The following is a 20,537-nucleotide window of genomic DNA, read 5'->3' as shown; positions in this document are numbered from 1 at the left end:
CAAGACAATGTGATTACTGTAAACACAAAAGATTCCTTTAGAGGAGTGGATACCGGTGTCATTTTAAAGGGATCTCACGGGATAAACCCAATACCAAGAAACGAGCTTTCCATTGAGCCGCACGTGAAAAACATGAAGCGAAGCAAGTGATTGTATAAAATATGGGTTACCAGAGCACTATTACTGGAAGTTGGAAAACTTTAAACAAACCTGGACTACTTACTGAAATTTCTCACATGAAGAATTGATTCACTGAGGAAAAATAATAAAAGCAATGACTCAGCAGAGACAGAGCCTTTGCCAGTGGCACATTTTAGCACGTAAATTTCACTAGCTCTATCGCTTCATCTCGAGGACGGAAAACCAGTTTCTAATCTGTTCTTTCCACTTAGTGTTTCCAGTCTGTGTCTGGCAGAGGTACATGTAATAACTGAAAAGAGTATCATTTTTGTACATCTCAAAACATTAATATAGTCTTATCTATTAGCCTTTGTGTTAATCAAAACTTACAGAGTCTGTGATTATTGTAAAAGCATTATTGTTGAAATGCTGTTTATTTTGTTACCAGAACTGAGTAATTGGTAACAATAAGATTGTGTGACCTACCTCTGAATGCATTTCACATATAATGTGTGCATTTGAGCTGGATTTCCCTTCTGTAACTACAACTCAAAGGACTGGGGTCCTTGTTTTATGAAGATAGCATTAACCTAATCACCAATTTTCAAAGGTGAATGTGGTTTTTGAAATCATTTATCATGAATCTTGATATAAATACTGAAAATATTCCTAAAAGATAAAAACTATTTTATCTAAAGTGGGAAACTGCCAAAAACCTGAGGATTTCAAAACCACCGAGTGTACTACTCCCTGCACGGAACTGGAAGACTAGCCAACATAAAAAGACAAATATGAGACTGCAGTGCACAACTGAGCATGAAGAAACAGCTTTTTCTGGTTTAAAAAACAGCCACCTTACAGCTGAACAGTAAACACTGCAAGTAACTGCTTCATTAACTGGTGAGAGATGAATTATGCTGGTTTGTAAAGGGAATAGTACACACTGTTGTACAAAAACACAGAACAGGACCCAGCCTAAAATACTCTGAGTATTAGGAGCGCTGGCAGTGAATTAGCTAGATTTGTTGCTTCCTTAATTATCAGTTAAAATGCTTAATTAAACTTGTAATATAATAAATTTGTATTAGTTAACGTATGCCATTGGGAGAGAGGCAAAAGATGCTTCTGTGACCATCCATCCATCCATCCATCTTTGGATCTGGGTTATTGGGCACCAATTTGAGCAGAAGACGCCCAGACCTCCCTCTCTTCGCCCACCACCTCTAATTTTTCCGGGGGGAAACACCGAGGTGTTCCCAAGCCATCTGAGAGATATAATCTCTCCAGTGTTTGAGTCTGACCTTGGTTCCTCCCCATTCTATTCTATTCTAAAAGTAAGATTTCTGATCAGTTTCTGCTGTATTAGACAATTTTTAATATGATTTTCTTTGATGAACAAGAAGACTTTTAACGCTCCCAAGTTTTTGATTGGTATCTAAGATTAAATGTATAACTGTGGATCACAAAGTTAAACTATTATTTAATCAAGCTGGTGCTACTTCTGGAACTTATGTCTAAGAAAGCATCAATAAGCAGCCTCCTTGTGTGTGGATTAGGTGAGTGACAGGTACATTGTACAGTAACCAGTCCATCAAGCAAATAGAAAAAACACACACGCTCACCTTTATACCTACACAAGCACTATGGTTTCCAGTGTAAACACACAAACACACCCAATGGCCCTGGGCTCAAAGCCCCTAAACAAAGAGCCTCATGCTGCCTCTGCTTGTAGCTACAGTATCCACCCTCACTAACCTGTTATCAACAGCAGCCAATGAGACACTGCTATCTAGGCACAGTGCTGTTAGTATTCTGAATGATACAGACAAGCTGTATCTTGCAGAGCAATCACCAAGACGTGCACATTCAGTACAGTACAAATTTCACAGGTGACCCAATGTGCTCAATAAAGAAAAAACAAACAAACAGTGGGCCCTACGTCAAAATGACGTGATGCCATGTGTACATGTAGGCTATCGCTGTGCGCCTTCTTAACTTTCTCCTCACAGAACATTGGCTCGCCCTGATAAGCTGATTTTGGGTGCGCTTTGGGCCTTACAAGGAAAGACCATGTTGATGTTGGCTACAGTAGAGCTGATAGGAAGCCCATGGCTTGTCAGTGAACACTAGCCACATTCAGATAAAAGTTACACAGCCAGGCTTATACTATGAAACCCAGGCTAGCATGAGTGAGAGAGAGAGGGGGGCAACAGAAATCTTGGGGCGGGCCAAACTAGATTTATGCCTTTTTGTTTAGCCTCATAACTACTGCAGACCCAGTAGCAAGACAAGGTTTTACAGCTTTAATTAAATCTGCAACTTCGATATGAGTATTAAAACTCTGAGCTAAAACGTAAACACTGCAGCTACCCCACAAGCCCACTGCTGCAGTAATGTTTCCAGGTCTTACCACAACTGGGCTGATGTAAATCTTCCATCGCTACAATCCACCCTCCTTTTTTTTTTTTTTTTTGCACCTAGACACAGGAACTATGTTTACTAGCGGCAAAATACATAAAGCACTGAAACAACAGGCAGTTATTTTCAATATCAATTCATTAGTTGTGCATGTTTTAATGAATTCATTGGTTGTATCTGGAAAAATAGTGGACAAGCCAGCCTGTGTGAGCATTCTATAGTTTTCTGTATAAAACTACCAGTTTATAATGGGTAAAAACCACTAAAGAAATGGTTAATAACAGCCCAATCTACATGCTTCAGCAGCATTAAGTTTTATTTGTTTTAGAAGAAGCATTAGCTGAAGAAAAAAAAATCCTCTTAAACAGTTTGTGACCAGCAATAAAACCCCCAGGGTGCACCAACTTTAAAGATCTGGTTTCTCTTAATCAGCAGAAAACTGTCTTTCAGCCCGTATTTATGCATCTGAGGAACTGGTATTAATTGGTTGTGGGTGCTAAGGCCAGCCTTCCATTAATAACAGCCCTCATAAAAAAAACACTGCACGATAACAGAAACTGTGTTGGTTTAGGTTTAAAAATGAACCAAGCATATAAAAGTGCCTGAGACGCTGAGGGGGCAAGGTTGGAGAGAACTGCTGGAAACTGCTGCCCTTGAATAAGATCAGGTATTGTGCAACATATGCCCTTTACAAAGGATCACCAAAAAGGATATGTGCCTCAGTGAACTCATTCCTATCAGTTACTAAGTAGCTCAGTGTGCTGTTGCAGTCACTTGTGAGGTGCTGAAGCTCCAAGCTCATTAATCCATGCAACGATCAGCATTTTAGACGCAGTAACAGCAACTCTTCCTTTTGACTCAATGCAGTGCAGTGAGAACAGTATATGAATGGAAGGAATGGAGGGCCACACAACAGCTCATCAATTTTTCATTTCCTCTGTATTAACTTAAAAGCTCAGTGGACAATACCTATATGGCACCTGAATTACCTGTGGGTGAGCAGTTGCTAGGTAGCTGCCACCTGTAAAGCAACAGTATCAAGCAGCATTTCACCTCTGTTTTATCCATAGGTAAGTGACAAAAAAAGAGATGTATGCAGCCATTCAGAGGTCTGGAGGCTGAATGACCACTGCAAAGACACCAACACTAACAAATAGACAAAATGACCAAAAGTACAAGTGGAACTATTTTTTTATCCTGTCTCATGGGCATCTGCGGTGTGATGTAAACTAAGTCTTCTTTCTTTAAAAAAGAAAAAGAAAGAAAGAAAAAACTTTACAGGATCCCACAGAAATGTGGAGGATTCTGTAAAGTTTGCAATGCTTAGCATTATGCAAGAACTATCCGGGGTGATTTTAATGGCGATTTGGATGAAGAGAAAAAAAATGTGAGAAGTGTGGCAGATGCAACTGAGCATCTAAAGATAACTAAACAATGGGCACAAATGTTTGGGTACAGTTTGTTTTAAAATGTTCTGCAGCATCCACTGGGTGTTACTTTATCAGCTTGCCAGCAGACTTATATAATCAGTTAGTGATATTTTTACCACGTCCATCCGGTTTTAAATGCATTGATAAGGTGTGTGTACTCAGCACAGCATGTGATTAGGAAGAACAAAAGGATTTGGATGAGCAATATCTGAATGTTTGCTCTTGATCTTAAACCCAAAATAGCAAAGAGCACGTAAGAGCGAGTAATCAAATACTGTTTCTGATCAGTTCCTTATTTTTGAAGCTCACCCAGCATTAATTATGAAATGTGAGAATGTAAAAAGAAATCTGATAACACATGATCCAGAAATGTTTAGCATGAACATATAAAAGAAACAAATCGTATAAGCGTGACTATTAAACACTAAAATAACAGGATGTTTTGCTTCCTGGAGCATAAAGTGTAAATTGACGTAACTTTCTTAACTGCATGAAAGTTTCTTATCTGTGCACACTTATCTATGCTTCGACTGGCTGGTAATGTTGTTAATGTCAATACATCATTCATTTTTTAATAATAAAGAGTGAAATTAAAAGCCCTCACTTACAATGTTGGTGCTGGATACAAAAATAAGTCTATAAGAAAACAGCAGAAAAGCTCCAACACACTGAAACTAGTGATCCTCCTCAAACATGTGTATTATTTCACAGCGTTTATATCTCTCAGGGGTTTTGTAAGCTTAAGGAAGCTTTGATTCTAGTGAGTGGCTACTTTTCTCTGTATTAGTACAAGTCTTTATGTAAGGCATTTGGTTTATGAAGAGAGACAGGAAGAGCTCTCCAGTAAACGAAAGTTTTCAGTGGCTTTAATGTCTCATGTCATAGAAGGTTCGGCATGTTTTGTTTACCTTTTACGTGATCGCACAATGCCTTCCTGTAGACGCCGCCCAGACTGCATTCAGCATAACAATGCAGCCCAACCATTCACAAAAGAACACCTCTCTGTGCCACAGTGACAATTATGATGAATTGAAGTTCTGATCTCTATAACTAGATGTGCTTTAAAACCTGTTCTGTATTCTGAACAGCTTAGAACATCCGGCAGATTAGAGCTCAGGCTCTGTAATACATAGTTAAAAGAGCTTAAGGCATTTCTACCTGAGTTGCAGTGACGCACCTTCCACTGCTGCTCCGTCAACATTACAGGAGCGATCTCTGTTTAGCCACCAACACTCAGCTTTTGAGTTTCACTTAAGCATCAAGGGTGGATGGGGTGGTGATTTCACTTAAGAAATGGGACTGAATCTGAGTCCGTCTCTTTGAGGTTAACTTATCACAGCAGTAACCATATCAACAGTGGTCACCTTTAAGCTTATTAGGAGCGATTAAGGAGCTTAACTGGACTCATGTCTCAAGTAAAGAGATGAAATAGCATGCTTGTTTCCAACACAGAGCCACAACAAAAGATTGCTGTACTTTTCACTCCACAGAAGGTAAAATCAGGGTTATGTCTGACCACAAATAGTACCCCAATGGACCATTGCGTTTATTTGACCCAAACATGTGAAACATGTGTTGCATGGTGCAGGTAATGGGTCATCTGTGCCCCAAGCAGGAGCCTGTGTGACTCTCCATCTGCTTCCTGTTAACAGATACCTGTTGTGTGACTTGACAGACAGGTAAGCTCTTGAGGCAGAAGGTGCTAGAGTTTGAGCCTGAAGGGCAGATTCCCTTCACTCGCATTCAATCTCTTATTATCTGCACTCCGATGGCTTCTGCAGAAAATCACTGCACAACAAAGAGTAACTCTGTGCATTTTTTAAATGAGTAAAGAGTGCTTTTAAATGTAGATATATCTTAAAACAACTTCCAGTGTCTTTGAATCAAAACAAAAGTAAACATTGGCAGCATGTATATAGTGCAATATTCTTGTCACATGGTTTAATTTGACATTTAAAGGCTATGAGGGTACAACTTCAAAGCTCATGTGGCTGCCAGTTACTGACACCCATCCACGTCACAAACACACACACACATACACACACACACCAGCAAATGTTAAGAGTGGACTTACAGTTTTAATCTTTAAATCCACAACTGTGCTATCAAACCATGTAAGCAAGAGAAGTGTCAGCTGTTGCCCAGGCTGTTTCAAGGCTGTGCGCCAAATGCTTTGGCATAAAAAGTACTGACACTTCTACAGTTTTACTGAAGCCTGCCTCTTCAGTCATCTGCCTTACTTTATGTTTACATGATACACGTGGGCATTATGCCCTGCAAGGCCAGATCACCAAGCAGAACTTGATCTCACAAGCCCCACGTCACATTTCCTAGCGCAAATGACTTTTTAACACAGAAACACCAATGGTAGGTTCCTAAAAACTTTATCTATTACCGTTCAGATGTTCATAGCTGTCACGTGAGGCCTGCAGGGAGCCCCAGTGTCACTGGTTGTTAATAAAAACAGAGATTAGAGGGGATTCATGACAAGCAGAGTACTGTAGCTGAGCTTGGAGCTGACTGCTAACAGGATGACCTACCTTACCATGCAAGTGCCTGACACAACTAACTCAAGGTCAGTGGGGAATAATATACAGTAGATTAGCTGCCTGACATCAACCCTGATGCCCTGAGGGAGGAATTAGAGCAGCAAGTGGGCCAGGAAATCAAGGAAAGCATCAGCTTACACACTTGACCTAGTGTTCATTTTAGGAAAGGTAGATTTAAAAGTCCTGGAAACCAATGCATCGTTTGTGTGAAGTTGTACATAGATGGGAATATGCTGTGATCAGCCCCAGTATGCATCCTACCTGTAGCTCACACCATGCCACCTCCACTGTAGTCTCTGTGTCCAGCCCTTTATAGACTGTCTTGAAAGACCCCCTTCCAATCTCTATGTTGAATTTGAGATATCTTCCATCAGGAGATGTTGCCACCGCTTTAGTCTCCACGTCCTCCTTTTCTTCCTGCTCCCACTGAGTGTCAAACGTGATGCGAGACAGAATCTTTTGCTGTTTATTATGAAGTTCGTTTTCAGAGTCCGAGCTGGCATCCTGAGGAGTGGATCTGGCAACAGGTTTCCAGTTGCCACCGACGGACCCGGCGTCGGGGTCCTGGCGGCACGTGTTGGAGCTGGAAACCGGAGACGCGGACGGCGGGGTGTCGTCTGTTTTTTCTTCCTCTGCTCTGGACTCGGGCAGAGAGAGAATATTTTCTGCCGACCACGATAAGGCTTTGGAAAGTACACCGCTGTACAGGGGAGAATCAATGTCCATACTAATTTTCTGCAGGCCGTAGGAGTTCCTCCGTGCGCCCAGCCCGTGCGTCCTCAGCACGGATGGGACTCGGGACAAACAGTCGTCGGTCATATCCACGGAGAGCCCCGGGAACCCGCGTCCTGGTATCTCTACTTGTGCATGAGACATTGTGGCAGGTTCAACCTGATTTGGAGCCTAAATATGGAAATAACAGTAGGACAGCAGAGCACCGTTACTTTATATTCCAGGTTACTTTTCCATGATGTCAGTGAAGTCAGTGGCTTTAGAACAAAAGGCTGGAGACTGAATAACAGCCATATCTAAGGAAAACAAGATTAGAGACGATAGTCGGAAACGTGTAAACTACTGTAGTACCTGTAGTGGTAACCAGCCTTAGAAGTATATGACAGATAAAGCGTGTAAAAAACACAGAAAAGTGAGGAAAATTCACTTACTCAGCACATTCACTGCGTAAAAAACATGTCACTTGAACGCTCCGCGCACATTAACGCATAGTTTCTTTCAAGTGATTCGTGTGGTCCTCTCGTCTTCTTCTTGTCTTTCCGAATGCTTATGCTATAACCTACTGTGAAAGGTCTGGACTGCCAATATCAACAAAGCTCCGGAGGGTTGTTCGTCCTGAGCGCTCCCAGTGCGCGCTTCCAACTCCGCCCCCTCGCAGCTTTCACGCGCCAATAGGGCAATCCAGAGGGAGTAATTATAATAAGATGAGTGTTTGGTAATTTATCATTTTGAACCGCGTTATTAAGTTTTGATTTGCTTTATCCGATTAAAAGAATATCTTCAAAACTCAACTGTGGGAATGACTCAAAATTTTGAGAAACAATCCATAAGCTGCCTTTTATGACACTTTGTATTAATTTGGTGATCAGGTTCTTCAGCTGGTTCACTTTAAGCTTGCTGACGAACAGAATGTCCACACTTTCAACTGGCCCCCCACTGATCAAAAGAACTCCTCCTCAGTTTCCTCTGAAATTAGATAAAAACGATGAGTCATTTTATTTCTTGGCCAAGCCTGTCCTCATTTGTGGAAAGCGATATGCTGCCCAAAGGTGGAGGATGCGCACCCGCGCCTGACCTACAGGGGGGGCTGCTGCTCGTGAAACAGGACACCATTATCAGCCAAGGCCACACTGGGCCCCACCTGCCCCACAAGAGAACATACAAGGTTTTATCCACAAACACGTACAATTCTCTGGAGCTGTATCATCCCTCCACAGGCGGGACACACACAGCACATGATGTCAGTATGCAGTCCTTTAATACAGCTGCAGCAAGGAGATCATAACATCATCATTGCTGCAGTTTCAGTCTGCACGTCCGCATACTGCAAAGCTTTTGAAATCCTCAACTCCTGTTTTTCACACAACAAAACGTCGATGCACGTGAAAGAAAGGAAATAGCCAGAAAATTTAACAAATTTCTAATTTATTTCCTACAGGATATGAAAAAGAAGTTGAATATAGACAGAGATAAAGATAACAGGAGCATCACAGTAGCTACTGCACAATAATAGGATGACAGCAATCTGTACATGAAGTCCACTATTATTACACGCAGCTGAGTCAAGCCAAGACTGGCTCAAGTGTCTGTTGTGTTCCTCTTCTGGAAGCATTTACTCTCAAAAGAAAAAGTCCCTCTGGTGTTGCGTTCTGGGATTTCTTGGTATGTCTGGTTGGAACAGAGGAGCCGAGCAAAGATCCACAGCTATTTTTACAGAGTAAATTTGTTAACAGAGAAAAATGTGAATAAAAGTAGATGCATTTACAATAATAAAGAAGGAGTAAAGTTAAAGCGGGCAGGGAAAGACATTTCCCTAAAGTACTCACACATGACAGTATTTAGTCCCCTGATATTCATTGCATGTTTAAATGGCAACAAATGCCACCTGTGACGACTTTACAAGTAGCATGACCTCAAATGCCCCCCCAAACACTTAGAAATGATATTGGTTCTCTTCCAGTAAGAGAAGGCTTTGAATCAAAAGGCAACAACAATTAGAGGACCAGCATCCACTGGGCTCGGTATTGAGGTGCACCTTATGTAGCCTTAAATGGCTAAATCTTAATAAAAATTTGTCTGTAAAGTACAGTATGAGGGCTCCCAGACAGAGGGTGTGTGATTCCAGCACAGTTTTAGAAGAACTTGACGCCTTTTCCATCATCCATGGTGAAGAGCTCGGCTTTGCCTTCTGTCTGTAAAGCCTGCAGCGAGCGAAGCAGCATCCAGTCCTCCAGACCGTGGAACTCTGGAGAAAAAGGATTATAAGCTATAAGAAAATCAAACTAATCAATGAGTCAAAACACTGATCACTCAAATATGAGGTGAATAACAACTATTATCTCATAACAAAACTGCATTTCAAGCCTGGAAATATACTGCCTAAGAGAGCAAGGGAACACTTGGTTAATGTGTTGGATCTGGGAAAAACACAGGTGTAAATATCTGAGTGATTCTCACAAAAGCCAAATTATTTAGGTCACTAAATAACGAGGAGGGCTTATGGGGTGTTCTCAATTAGCAGCAGAGGACTGAGTACCACAGGGCAACTTCAGAGTCCACGCCTTAGGGGATCAGAGCCAATTTCAAGCCTGCTGCTTGGAGGACCAGCCGCATAGTTTTATATGATAAGTGTTGACTCTTTGCAGCGATGCCAGATGGGACATAGGGTGGGATCACCGGTTTATAATAAGGCTCACACACAGTGACAGTTAACCTAATGTGCATGTTTTGGACTGTAAGGACAGAGCCCAGAATACCTGGAAAGAACCCACAGAGGCACAGGGCAAACATTTAAACTCTGTACAGAAAGTGGAATTCGAATCCAGAATTCACCGCTTGCTGTGAGCATTAATCGCTGTGCCACCCTACGAGTTCATTTCAAGTGAAGAGATTTAAGAAGTTGAGTTTTCCTTAGTTTCTGTCTCATATATACTGTTACAAGTTCCAAATAAGTCAAAAGCTCAGGCTTCAGGGCTGCTCCAAACACATTTTTCACTACTCTTGGCTATGTATGACACTTGATACTTCAGTCAGTCCATGAACTGAAGGCCCCATCAAGGTTCGGTATTTGGTAAATAAGGATTATTTTCAAGCTGTGAATCATGCAAATCTGGTCTAGTGGAGGCCAAGATTAAACATATGTAGCTGGAAGTAAGTATAATAGGTTCCCTGTAGGGTTAGGGTGTGCTATACACGAAAACAAGTAAGAAATGGGGAGGTATAAACATCCGAGCCCCTCTGACAAGAGCCAAATTATTAAGGAACAGGAATCTCTGACACAGCAAGACCTTTTGGCTCCCAGTCAGGGGCAAAAGGTTTCGATACCACAGGGTCTCTTTCAAGTCCATGCCTTGGCAGGTCAGAGATGTTTTTAAGCACTTTAAAGGATCAGCAGTATATTAAGCAGATATCTTCATAATGTTTTGGGTCAATGTGTGCAGCACATTTCATTAGCATTACATTTATTAACATTACATGGTGCTTTACGTGCAAAAACAAAGATGAAAGAAGCAATTTGGGACTAACACTAGGTGAAATCATGCAGAAACAGGAAACAGAGTAAACAACACAAATCAAACAGTTAAAACAAACTAGGACTGGAAACCTATTGTACAGCCAGCATTAATAAAAGCCTTTCTCACCACTGTGTTATGTAATAATTGTTTACTTTAATGCGAGCTGGGTTTTATGGGTGCTTTCTCCCTGTGGAAAACTTTAAAACGGTGCCATACCTTCACCTTCTGTCTCATCACCATTGGACAGCTCATAAAGTGTAAACACAGAGTTGACCATACCGGTTTTGGAAACCTAAAATGTCGGAAAAAGATATAATGGTTACATTTACAGATGCTTTAAGGTGACAGTCAGAGAATAATTTTCTTTATTTAAAAAAAAGAAAGAAAAAAAAAAGGCAGCTTTTAAAGAAAAAACCCCCCGATTTATTCTAGATGATGAAATTGTGGATAAAAATAAATAAAACTATTCCCAAAGTATTTTTATTTATTTAATAAAATATTGATGTTTGGTGCTCCTGTATTGATACAATATTGCCACGCAAAATATCGCGATACTATGCTGTATTGATTTTTTCCCCCCGTCCCAACTACTTAGCACTCAATTGTCCAGTTACTTTCAAGTCTGTGAAAATGAGGGACTGTGCATAAAAATGCCTTTAATAACCAAACACGGTCAGAATTCTGTTAAAACCTTTGATTTACAGCTTTAGGTCTGTATTTCAGTTTTTTCACTTAAAATCCACTGTGGTGGATTATTTATGAACCTAACTGTATTTTCAGACTTTTCTAGCTTGTCTGTAGCTTTAGGGCCAATCCTGTTTAATATCGCTGAAGGCTATAATTTTGACCCTCCCCTCATGACCCAGCAGTAAAGAATGAATGCGCAAACAATACTTGTTAATACAACAAATCACTGACTGTTTCCATGGGATTTGTTGGCAAAATATAGAATATTTACAGACATATGCTTTTGACACTGAAAATATAAACATGTTCAAACCCATTTCACCCCTTTTCAATTACCACAACCCCAGTGTACAATCTAGAACAATTTTCACACATTTCCACACAAAATCAGACTGGTGCAAGTGCCATAGAGCTGGAACCAGCCCAGCACCACAAACTTTCTGGTCCAAAAGTTGAAACCACTCGCTTAGGTTACTAATGTAGAAGCTAAAGCAAGAAATTCACAAACGACTAGCAGATGCAGGCCACAGATTCTGTCCACCATGATTTTGTCCACCTACAGAAATTATCCCAACATCTGCTGTTAATAATCAGTTCTAACCTGTCTAAGTGGGCTGCTTCTCAAAAAGTCAGCAGTGGCTCTGCACTTGTGCCAGCGCAGGCTCCTCAATGGAAAAAAGACTTCTTTTTTTTTTTTTTAAAGCACAAGGAGCAAAGAGCAAAGAGAGCCCAAGTGGTAGGTGAACACAACACTGGCCTTCTCCTAATGTCGCAGGTAACAACTACATTATGTGTGCAAAAGTACAAGGTGTACAAAACAGCACAGCAGTTGTGTTTAAATTGTTTACACAACTACAGCGGTTGTGACGTACACCCACAGCCCTGAAGATGTGCTCCATTAAGCTTCACCAACACCATCTGTGTGCGAATCTCTATCATGAACAGCACAAGACAGAACACGGCACATCTGTAAATGGCATCAAAACACACTAGATCATTTTTATTACATGATAATTTTTCCCCCCCTACAGACATGTAGCTGATAATCTTCCCAGACTTACTAGAAGAATGGAAAGATGGAAAAAAAACTATACCCATTTGGATTTTTGTGGGTACTAATTTGGGACTTTGACCACAAGTCTTATTCCATTTTATTATAATTTCTTAATTTGCCACATGAAGTGGTAAACAGTCTTATAACCTGAACGTACAATTAATAAAAAATCATAAAGCAGAAAGTGAATTAAACTGACTTAAAGTTGGAGAAGGTGAAACAGATGTTTTTTAAAGCTGCCATTTCTTCTAAATGCATTGCATGCAGTCAATCATTAAGTTTCTGTTTTGAAGAGAGAACAGACAGAAAGGAGCAATCGTTGTTCAAAATGTGGGTTCAGAACAGGCAGAGTGTGGGGTCCAGTTTTTACAAGAACTGCAACCAAACAAAATGATTTAAGTAATTTGTCAGGCTAAAGGCAATAAACAGATAAAATGATATAAATGTATAAACAAAAATATAGTGTACCTGATCAGCTATATTTATGAGAGTTATAGACTACCTGAAGGATGAGAAGTTAAAACTTTCTGGCCCCTTACTTTGAAGACTTGTTTGGTTAAGGCTTGGTTTTAATTCAGTTTGATTTTTTTATTAGTCCTTTATTTATCCAGGTAAAAATCTCATTGAGATTAAAATTCTCATTTCCAAGAGAGACCTGGCATCATGGCAACAAAAGTACCACATAAGTACATAACATTTAAAACAAATACAATATCCCATACAAACATGAAAAATATAAAATAACAGATCAAGAGCGACATTAAAAACAATCACACTGAGTAAAAAAGTAATTCTTTCATTCCTTTAAGATGGAATTAAACTCCCACAAGGTAACCAATTCTAATAATTTCAGTTCCTTCTGCTGATTATTCCAGGAAACAGGGGCAGCATATTTAAAAGCCTTTTTTCCTAATTCTGTTCTGATTTTTGGGACAATCAATTGTATGATATTGTGAGAATGAGAGTTGATATTCTAAAAATAAAGTTCAGAAAAGTCTTCAGATCTTCATTTTTCAGTTTAAAGTTTAATTATATAGCATCAACTCACAAGAAGAATCTTTTTAAGGTGTTTTATATTACAAATACTCGAGGGAAAACCCCAATAATCAGACGGTCATAGTTTTAGAGTTAAAGATAGAAAAAGGTTTATGGATTTTGTTGGTTGGGGATGCAGTAATATGACCTCGTAAAAACAGCTAAATTTACATGTTTCTATATCTATGTGTGCTAATCACTCTAAACAGAGTGAAGCAGGGATAAACAGTGAAGCCAGTGTGGCCTTAAACATGCATTTTTGCTAATGATCAACAGAGGGCAGTAAAAAGAGTTCAAGTTGTATAAAAGTCTACAGGAGAACAAGTGTTGGTTGTTTCTGCTCTGTGACTCAGTAAACACTTTCCTAATGGGTTTTTGGGCTTAGTCACTTCTTTCAGACCATCTTAATAAAAACCTCAAGCTTATTTTATAAATTACAGACGTTCTTAGAGTCGGAAAGGAGGAGTACCCAGGTTATCCCCATTTACTAACATCTTACCCATCACTGCTCATTCATCATATCTAGTTTTAAAACATCAGGAAAAAAAAGCACAAAACCTTAATAAACCAATGGATGACATAATGGTGAATACATCCACCTTTTATATCGTCTATGCAATCAGACTGCAGTCACTGCAGGGAAAACGCTGGTAAAAACAACTTTCAGCCAAAACATGAGAAATGCTCATCAAAACAGCATGAAAGCCAGAAGTGCACTTACTCAGGTCCCTAGCAAGACACTTGCTGAGTTCAACAGCGATTAAATAAAGAGTTGAGGTGACAGATAAAGAACATGCACCGATTTCTTGCTTTTTTCATGAGATTTTAAATACATGATGCTTTGTTTGTTATAATCTGTCCTTTAATGCTGCTGTTCTGCTGCCACAGTGATAGTGATTCTGTCTGATGTCTGTGTGCTGGTTACATAAGCATAGATAAGATACATGAGCTTGTCTTTCCCCTTCTTAGTTTATATTATAGTGTAGATATTAATGGTTTTATATTGTGATTATCACAACATTGCAATAATGAACAATATTGTGAGGTTGAAATAAACCTCATCCTTTTATCAGCTGCATGAGTGTGCAAAAAAAAAAAAAAAAAAAAAAAAAAAAGAACAGTTTGTGGCAGCATGTGTTGTAATTTGATGACTCACCCACTGATATATTAACTTGCCCCATTCCTCTGGTCGTCTCCACATGACTAAACACCGAGACTTGTTTTTGTCCAACCACTCGAGGTTGCCTGAAGACAACAAAAACGTTTTTCACTTATCAACATTACATAATAAGATAATTTTTTCTTATCATGACACTATGCTGGCAGGTAAAGACAATAAAATTCACCTTTTTTCCTCAGTTCCTCAAAAACAACTTGAATTGCTTCCATTGACAGTTTTCCTGGGATTCAGTTAAGGCTAATGTGCAATGGCACAATAAGTGTCTTCATGCCAGTTTTGTTTAAAATGCCTTATCTTGCCCTCAGCGCAGATTAGCTGGGAAATAAAATTCAGTGATCATGTTATGACCTCAGTCTCTGAAGACAGCTTTGTATCAGGTCCAAATCAAGAGGGAAACCTCAAAATAAATCAGTCAAGCAGAGAGAGAAAGGGGGAGGTGGCTCTGTCCTAAAAACTCCAGAAAAATCCTACAGTGACTGCAATGTGTGTCAAGATTAATATCTCTGAACTATAAACTCTTCACAAGAGATTTAGCAATTGTAATATATAAAAAACAAAGGATTTAAACTAAAAACACAAACAAATATTTTTCCAAAAAAAAAAAAAAAAAAAAAAAAACCCCATTAAAATTGAACTCTCCCTCAAAAAGGAACCACAGGTTGACTTTCAGGATACGTTCTATCTTCTTGTTGTTGAACATGGGGCTTTCCTGAGCCTCCATGACATCCAGTGTGTAGAGCTTGTGATGTCGGCAGTAGGACAGAGCCAGTGAGCACCATGCCGCCAGCTGCTTCTGTCTCGTGTCAACATTGGGCTGTAGTCTGTCAGAAAAGAACACAAAGAGATTACTGCAAAGATTACCACAAATGCTTGGGCAAAATAAACTTAATGCACGTTAAAGACACAAACACATTTTTCCTTAACCATAAACAGTGTTAATCACATAGTCAAGCCTTTTTACGAATGCCGCGTGTCTAATTAAAGTCACAGTTCGCTCGAAAAGCCCTCATCTAGTAAGCATTTAATGTTTTATCATGAATAATTCTTTACTTTTCTTCATTGGTTCCAGAATAAAAGATGTTTATTTAAAATCTTTCTCCTGAAGTCTTGACTCATCAGGCCCCATCATCAGTGTCCAACATACTGACCCCTTGTACAGTTTTACTGATCTCCAAAAAAGCCATTTTAATTACTTTATATACTGCTGACTTAATCTATAACAATGTGGCATAATTTCTTAGTAGATTTAGATTTTAGATCATAAATCAACATCAGAAAAATATATATATTTAAGCAATAAAATAAGTGTTAAGTAAATGCAATGCCCCTCTTCAGATTCCCCCCCTGCATGTTCTAGGTATTGCTGCTAAAAAGAGAGGTGGCTGCTTTCCAGGTACAGCAAAGTCTACAAGAAATCTGCCAAATTTAAAGATCTGGCAGTTTACCCACATAGAGACAGCTTTTATTTTAGCTTCTTTTTAATTTAGCTGTGCTACTGATGTGCAAAACAAACAGGGGGTATATGAGAGGTTCTAAAAACGACACTCTTCTTCACATTTAAACTATGCAAACAGGTGGTTTAATGATTTATTGATATTTTAGAGTGAAAACACTGGCTATAAGGAAAACTACTCATCAGCTTGGGTCCATTTCAGCCAGTTTGAGTCACAGTCTTTGTGCCCGCCCTGAGCCATCAGTCCATTGGTTACATTCAACTGTGATCATCTGTTACAGGCCTGGGGCGATCGTGGCTCAAGAGTTGGGAGTTCGCCTTGTAATCGGAAGGTTGCCGGTTCGAGCCCCGGCTCGGACAGTCTCGGTCGTTGTGTCCTTGGGCAAGACACTTCACCCGTTGCCTACTGGTGGTGGTCAGAGGGCCCGGTGGCGCCAGTGTCCGGCAGCCTTGCCTCTGTCAGTGCGCCCCAGCTGTAGCTACAATGTAGCTTGCCATCACCAGTGTGTGAATGGGTGAATGACTGGATATGTAAAGCGCTTTGGGGTCCTTAGGGACCATAAAAGCGCTATATAAATACAGGCCATTTACCATTGCATCATATCCTGCCAACAGAGCACCTTGCTCTGAGACTGCAGGGTTACTTGCAGTTCCTAGAGTTTGTAAAAGTATAAGACAGAGCCTTTAATTATCAGTATCGTCTCCTGTGCAAACATGCTCTTTACTTTGGAAAATCACATTAGGTAGGGATCAGGTGACCTTGGGCCATCTCTTAGTTACAGCGCTATACGTTCAGGGTGCTGGGGGAAATTCCTGTGATGCACTGGCCATGTCTTCTCCAATCTCTCCTGCAGTTTGTGTTTGGACCTTGTCTTGCTATGCTCCTGCTTTTCTCTCCTCTTTAGCCTGACCTGCCAACCCATCACAGCAGATGGTTGTCCCTCCCTGAGGCAGGTTCTGTTGGAAGTCATTTCTTATTAAAAGGGAATTCTTCCTTCCCAGTCCTGCCAATTGCTGCTTATAGGGAAGGAATGGATCACTGGGATTTTCTCTCCAATATTACACCATCATTACCTTATAATATAAAGTGCCTTGAGGTGATGGTTGTTTTAAATTGGTGCTAGATCAATGTAACTGAAAAAACTCAATTGCCAGCCTATTTTGAGTCAGTAAAAGCCAGTAATATAGAATAAGCAGAAGACAGTAGATGGCCAGACTTCACGTAAAGATTTTGTATTGCAAGGACAGTGATTAAAATGAGAATCCAACATTTTGCCTGCTTTTGTATTCTTGTAGGCAGTAGCAATGTTTGGAAACATAATACAAACTTAATACAAAAGAGAAACTGCACCCATAGGCAGATATGTTAACACTCAACCTCTATCTTAAAATGCAACACTTTGCTCTTATTAAGTCTATACATATGTGCTGCTTTCCTAACATCTGTGATATTGTAAAGGGTTGAAAGTCGTTTTTACATTTCATGTATAAAACCAGTCTTTTATTGCAATCCTACCCTATTTGACTGCCTAATAAAGAGACAATAGCAGCCCCTTTAAATGTCCCTTTCGGGAAGTTAGCAGTGGTTTACAGGGATTTCAGCACTGAGGTCTTCCTGGCTTTTATTACACCAAAACGTGCAACTCTTTAGGTGATAACTAGGTGGAGTTCTCGCTATCTGGCAGCTCATCCCATTAAATAAGCTCGCTGGAGATAACAGTTGAAATCCCAAAATTCAGACACACGACGATAAACTGTTTGCCTGTTAATGTTTTAATATAGCCCCCTCTAGTCTAGCCTTAACGACCCACTGAGACAGACCGAGAAAGACTTTAAATAAACTTCAGAAAGCCAGTGAGTGAAAATTCACTTCCCTAGCAATCTGTTTCGTTTGGCTAGCTGGCGTGCTAACATGATGCTAGCTCGAAAATCAGCGCTCACCGACTCATAAATAAATAAACACTGAAAACTGAGTTACGTGTTCACATGCTCTGCTCTGAAAAAGACTCAGAAACATCTGACTCACGTGAAAAACGGTGGAAAATTATACTGCCACGGCCACTCAAAACTCATTGCAGTGGATATGTTGGGTGCTCACAGCTGACAGCTCCCGGAAACGCGTCCAACCTCCCAAATGGTCCGACTCATTAACTTCCGATTTGGGGGATCGCAAGATGCCTTCTAACTTTTTTTTGTTTTCGTTGTTGTTGTTGTTGTTGTTTGTACGTAGACCACAGTATTTGCAAAAATGTCAGCTTTATGATTTTTTAAATGTATTTTGTAGATTAAATTAAAGACTCGTACCCGTGTTAAATATTGAATATTTAAGTTACACCTTTTGGCATTTATAAAGCCTTTTATAAAATAAGCATTTTATTTCCTCAGCCTCTTCAGCACGTGTAATCAGAGTTTGTTAAAGTGCAATTGTACAATATTTGTGCAACCATTTGCTTTGACGATAAAATATTTGAAGAACAGTTAAAAATGAATCATGACGCAATCCTTTTTATTCAACAAATGTCAATTTTTTTAACATGCCGAATACTAATTTAACATAAAGTGTTTTTCACTTTAGATTAATATTTAGTTAATATTTTCATAAAATGATAAGATAACCCAAATTAAAAAAAAAATACAAACATATAAATATATCAAGTCTGAGGCTTGAACTTTTGAATAACATGGTTTACTTGTATATATGTTGACCCCATTATTTGAAACCTTGGAGATTATTATTTATGAGAACATCCACAATTATAAAAAATATACGTGACAAGTGTAACAGGCCAGCTTTAATGAAAAAACTCAGTTGAACAAATTCTTAAATGTATTTCTCCCATTTATAGCTTATAAACACATGATTGCAAGAAGCAAACATACACAGATAAACCTTTTTTTAACAAAGTTATTTTATTATGGAATAACTTGTGCATTTTCACCAACTTGAAGCATAAATATGCCATCTATTTCTATTTACATGTCATAAAACTCTTCTACAATCCACGTTTCTGTTCTGAATTTCAAACTGTTGCTACTTTATATCTCTGTGCTGTTATTATACAATTTCTTCAAGTACAGCATGATTGAAAAATGATGTTTTCAGTGGAAAATAATCTACAAGTTGCACAAGTACTCTATGTCACCATCATCTACTTCATAGCAAGAAGTATTAATATTTTTTTTACACATTTCTATATTACAATAAAATTCCTGGGTAAAAATGAGGCTGAAAAAAGAAGAAACAATATTAGCATAGAATCTCAGATATTGCCATGAGTGATAAACTGTAAATTACTAAAAATAAAGATAAAAGCAATAAAAGAAAATTTGCTAAAGAGAGAGAATTAATGCATTTCTCCAAGTTTGACCTATTGGTTCTATTATCACTGAGATTTAGATAAACCAAAACAAAAAAAAGCAATAAAATAAAATCTCCAAAAAGTGACTTGTGAGATTTAGACACCTAGAGTTCCAGGGAGGGAGAGCAATTTGATACAGTCTTTATTCCACACACACACACAAAACAAGCTCAGTGGCTTTGAAACGGTAAACCAAACAACACCTGTCAACACCCATGTAGCTCGACTTCCTCTCCTGCAATACTGCCAAAGAAGGGTCTAACGGTGTAAGCTGCACACGACAGAGAAAATCCAGATAAAACAGTGGTTAAACATGCTTCAAATATCCTCAGCAAGGAGCACGTGAAGATCCCTTTCACATATTTTACAGAAGGAGGTTAACTTTCCAGGTTCGCACACTGAAGCTGCTGATGTGCAAATGCAAAGGTAAATCTATCTCTTTAAAAAACTTGAGCACATTTACATGTTGGCCCAGGTCTGTACTGCAGGCTTGTTACTGTTTATTGGAAGAGATAGTTGTATTCGTTCAGGACAAACTCCACTATCTGGTTCTGGAAGACCATGTGCATCGCGATATTCCCCGACTCCATCTCTGGCCGAAGCAGCGTTGGGCCGAACACAATTGCCACATTCTGTACAGTCATACGATTATCCTGCCCATATTCAATAACCCTGTGAAAGAAATTCAATAATTATGAAAAGTCTCTCAATTTCAATATGAAAGTAAGTACAGTAAGCAAAATAAATAAATAAATAAAAGATAAAATGCAGAGGACAGAAAGGTAAACTGTCACAAACCTGTGTAAATGCCCGAATAGTAGCTTCATGGTGTCGTGATTTGGATCAGGAAGTGAGTGGATCAAGTCATACATGCGATCCCGTTTTGTGTTGTAATCACCAATTCCTAGAAATACATAACAATTGTTAATGATCAGTGGCAACACTCACTGCAATTTCATCTGTAAAATTGATGGTATAGTGCTTAGAATTAGGCTTATTGTTAAA

The 20,537-nt window shown here is 39.3% G+C and overlaps 3 protein-coding genes across 5 annotated transcripts in view; all 3 read right to left on the bottom strand.

Annotated features, from left to right (window-relative positions):
* wnk4a (WNK lysine deficient protein kinase 4a) overlaps positions 1–8,536 on the bottom strand; it is a 47,271-nt gene extending 38,735 nt beyond the window's left edge. For both annotated transcript variants that reach the window (XM_039616320.1, XM_039616321.1), the window contains exons 1-2: positions 7,681–8,536; positions 6,779–7,420 (exon numbers count right to left, since the gene is read on the bottom strand). In XM_039616320.1, the coding sequence (XP_039472254.1) occupies positions 6,779–7,393 (615 nt within the window). In that variant the 5' untranslated portion in view covers positions 7,394–7,420; positions 7,681–8,536. The remainder of the gene's footprint in view (positions 1–6,778; positions 7,421–7,680) is intronic.
* Positions 8,537–8,657: 121 nt separating this feature from the next.
* On the bottom strand, positions 8,658–18,324 carry vps25 (vacuolar protein sorting 25 homolog). The gene is made up of 6 exons (XM_031760171.2): positions 18,200–18,324; positions 15,396–15,541; positions 14,887–14,940; positions 14,697–14,785; positions 10,981–11,056; positions 8,658–9,494 (listed from the first exon to the last, which is right to left on the bottom strand). Exons 1-6 carry the CDS (start codon positions 18,244–18,246, stop codon positions 9,382–9,384), a joined length of 525 nt encoding a protein of 174 aa, XP_031616031.1. The 5' UTR covers positions 18,247–18,324; the 3' UTR covers positions 8,658–9,381.
* Positions 18,325–18,945: 621 nt separating this feature from the next.
* The window catches only part of arhgap27 (Rho GTPase activating protein 27), a 31,431-nt gene continuing 29,839 nt past the window's right edge, over positions 18,946–20,537 (bottom strand). For both annotated transcript variants that reach the window (XM_031760169.2, XM_031760170.2), the window contains 2 exons: positions 20,331–20,436; positions 18,946–20,204 (listed from right to left, as the gene is read on the bottom strand). In XM_031760169.2, coding sequence (XP_031616029.1) covers positions 20,033–20,204; positions 20,331–20,436 — 278 coding nt within the window. In that variant the 3' untranslated portion in view covers positions 18,946–20,032. The remainder of the gene's footprint in view (positions 20,205–20,330; positions 20,437–20,537) is intronic.

Source organism: Oreochromis aureus, linkage group 8 (genome assembly GCF_013358895.1).
Source record: "Oreochromis aureus strain Israel breed Guangdong linkage group 8, ZZ_aureus, whole genome shotgun sequence".
Classification (NCBI taxonomy): Eukaryota; Metazoa; Chordata; class Actinopteri; order Cichliformes; family Cichlidae; genus Oreochromis; species Oreochromis aureus.
The sequence above is the reverse complement of the archived record's forward strand: the minus strand, read 5'-3'. Positions and strand labels throughout refer to the sequence as shown.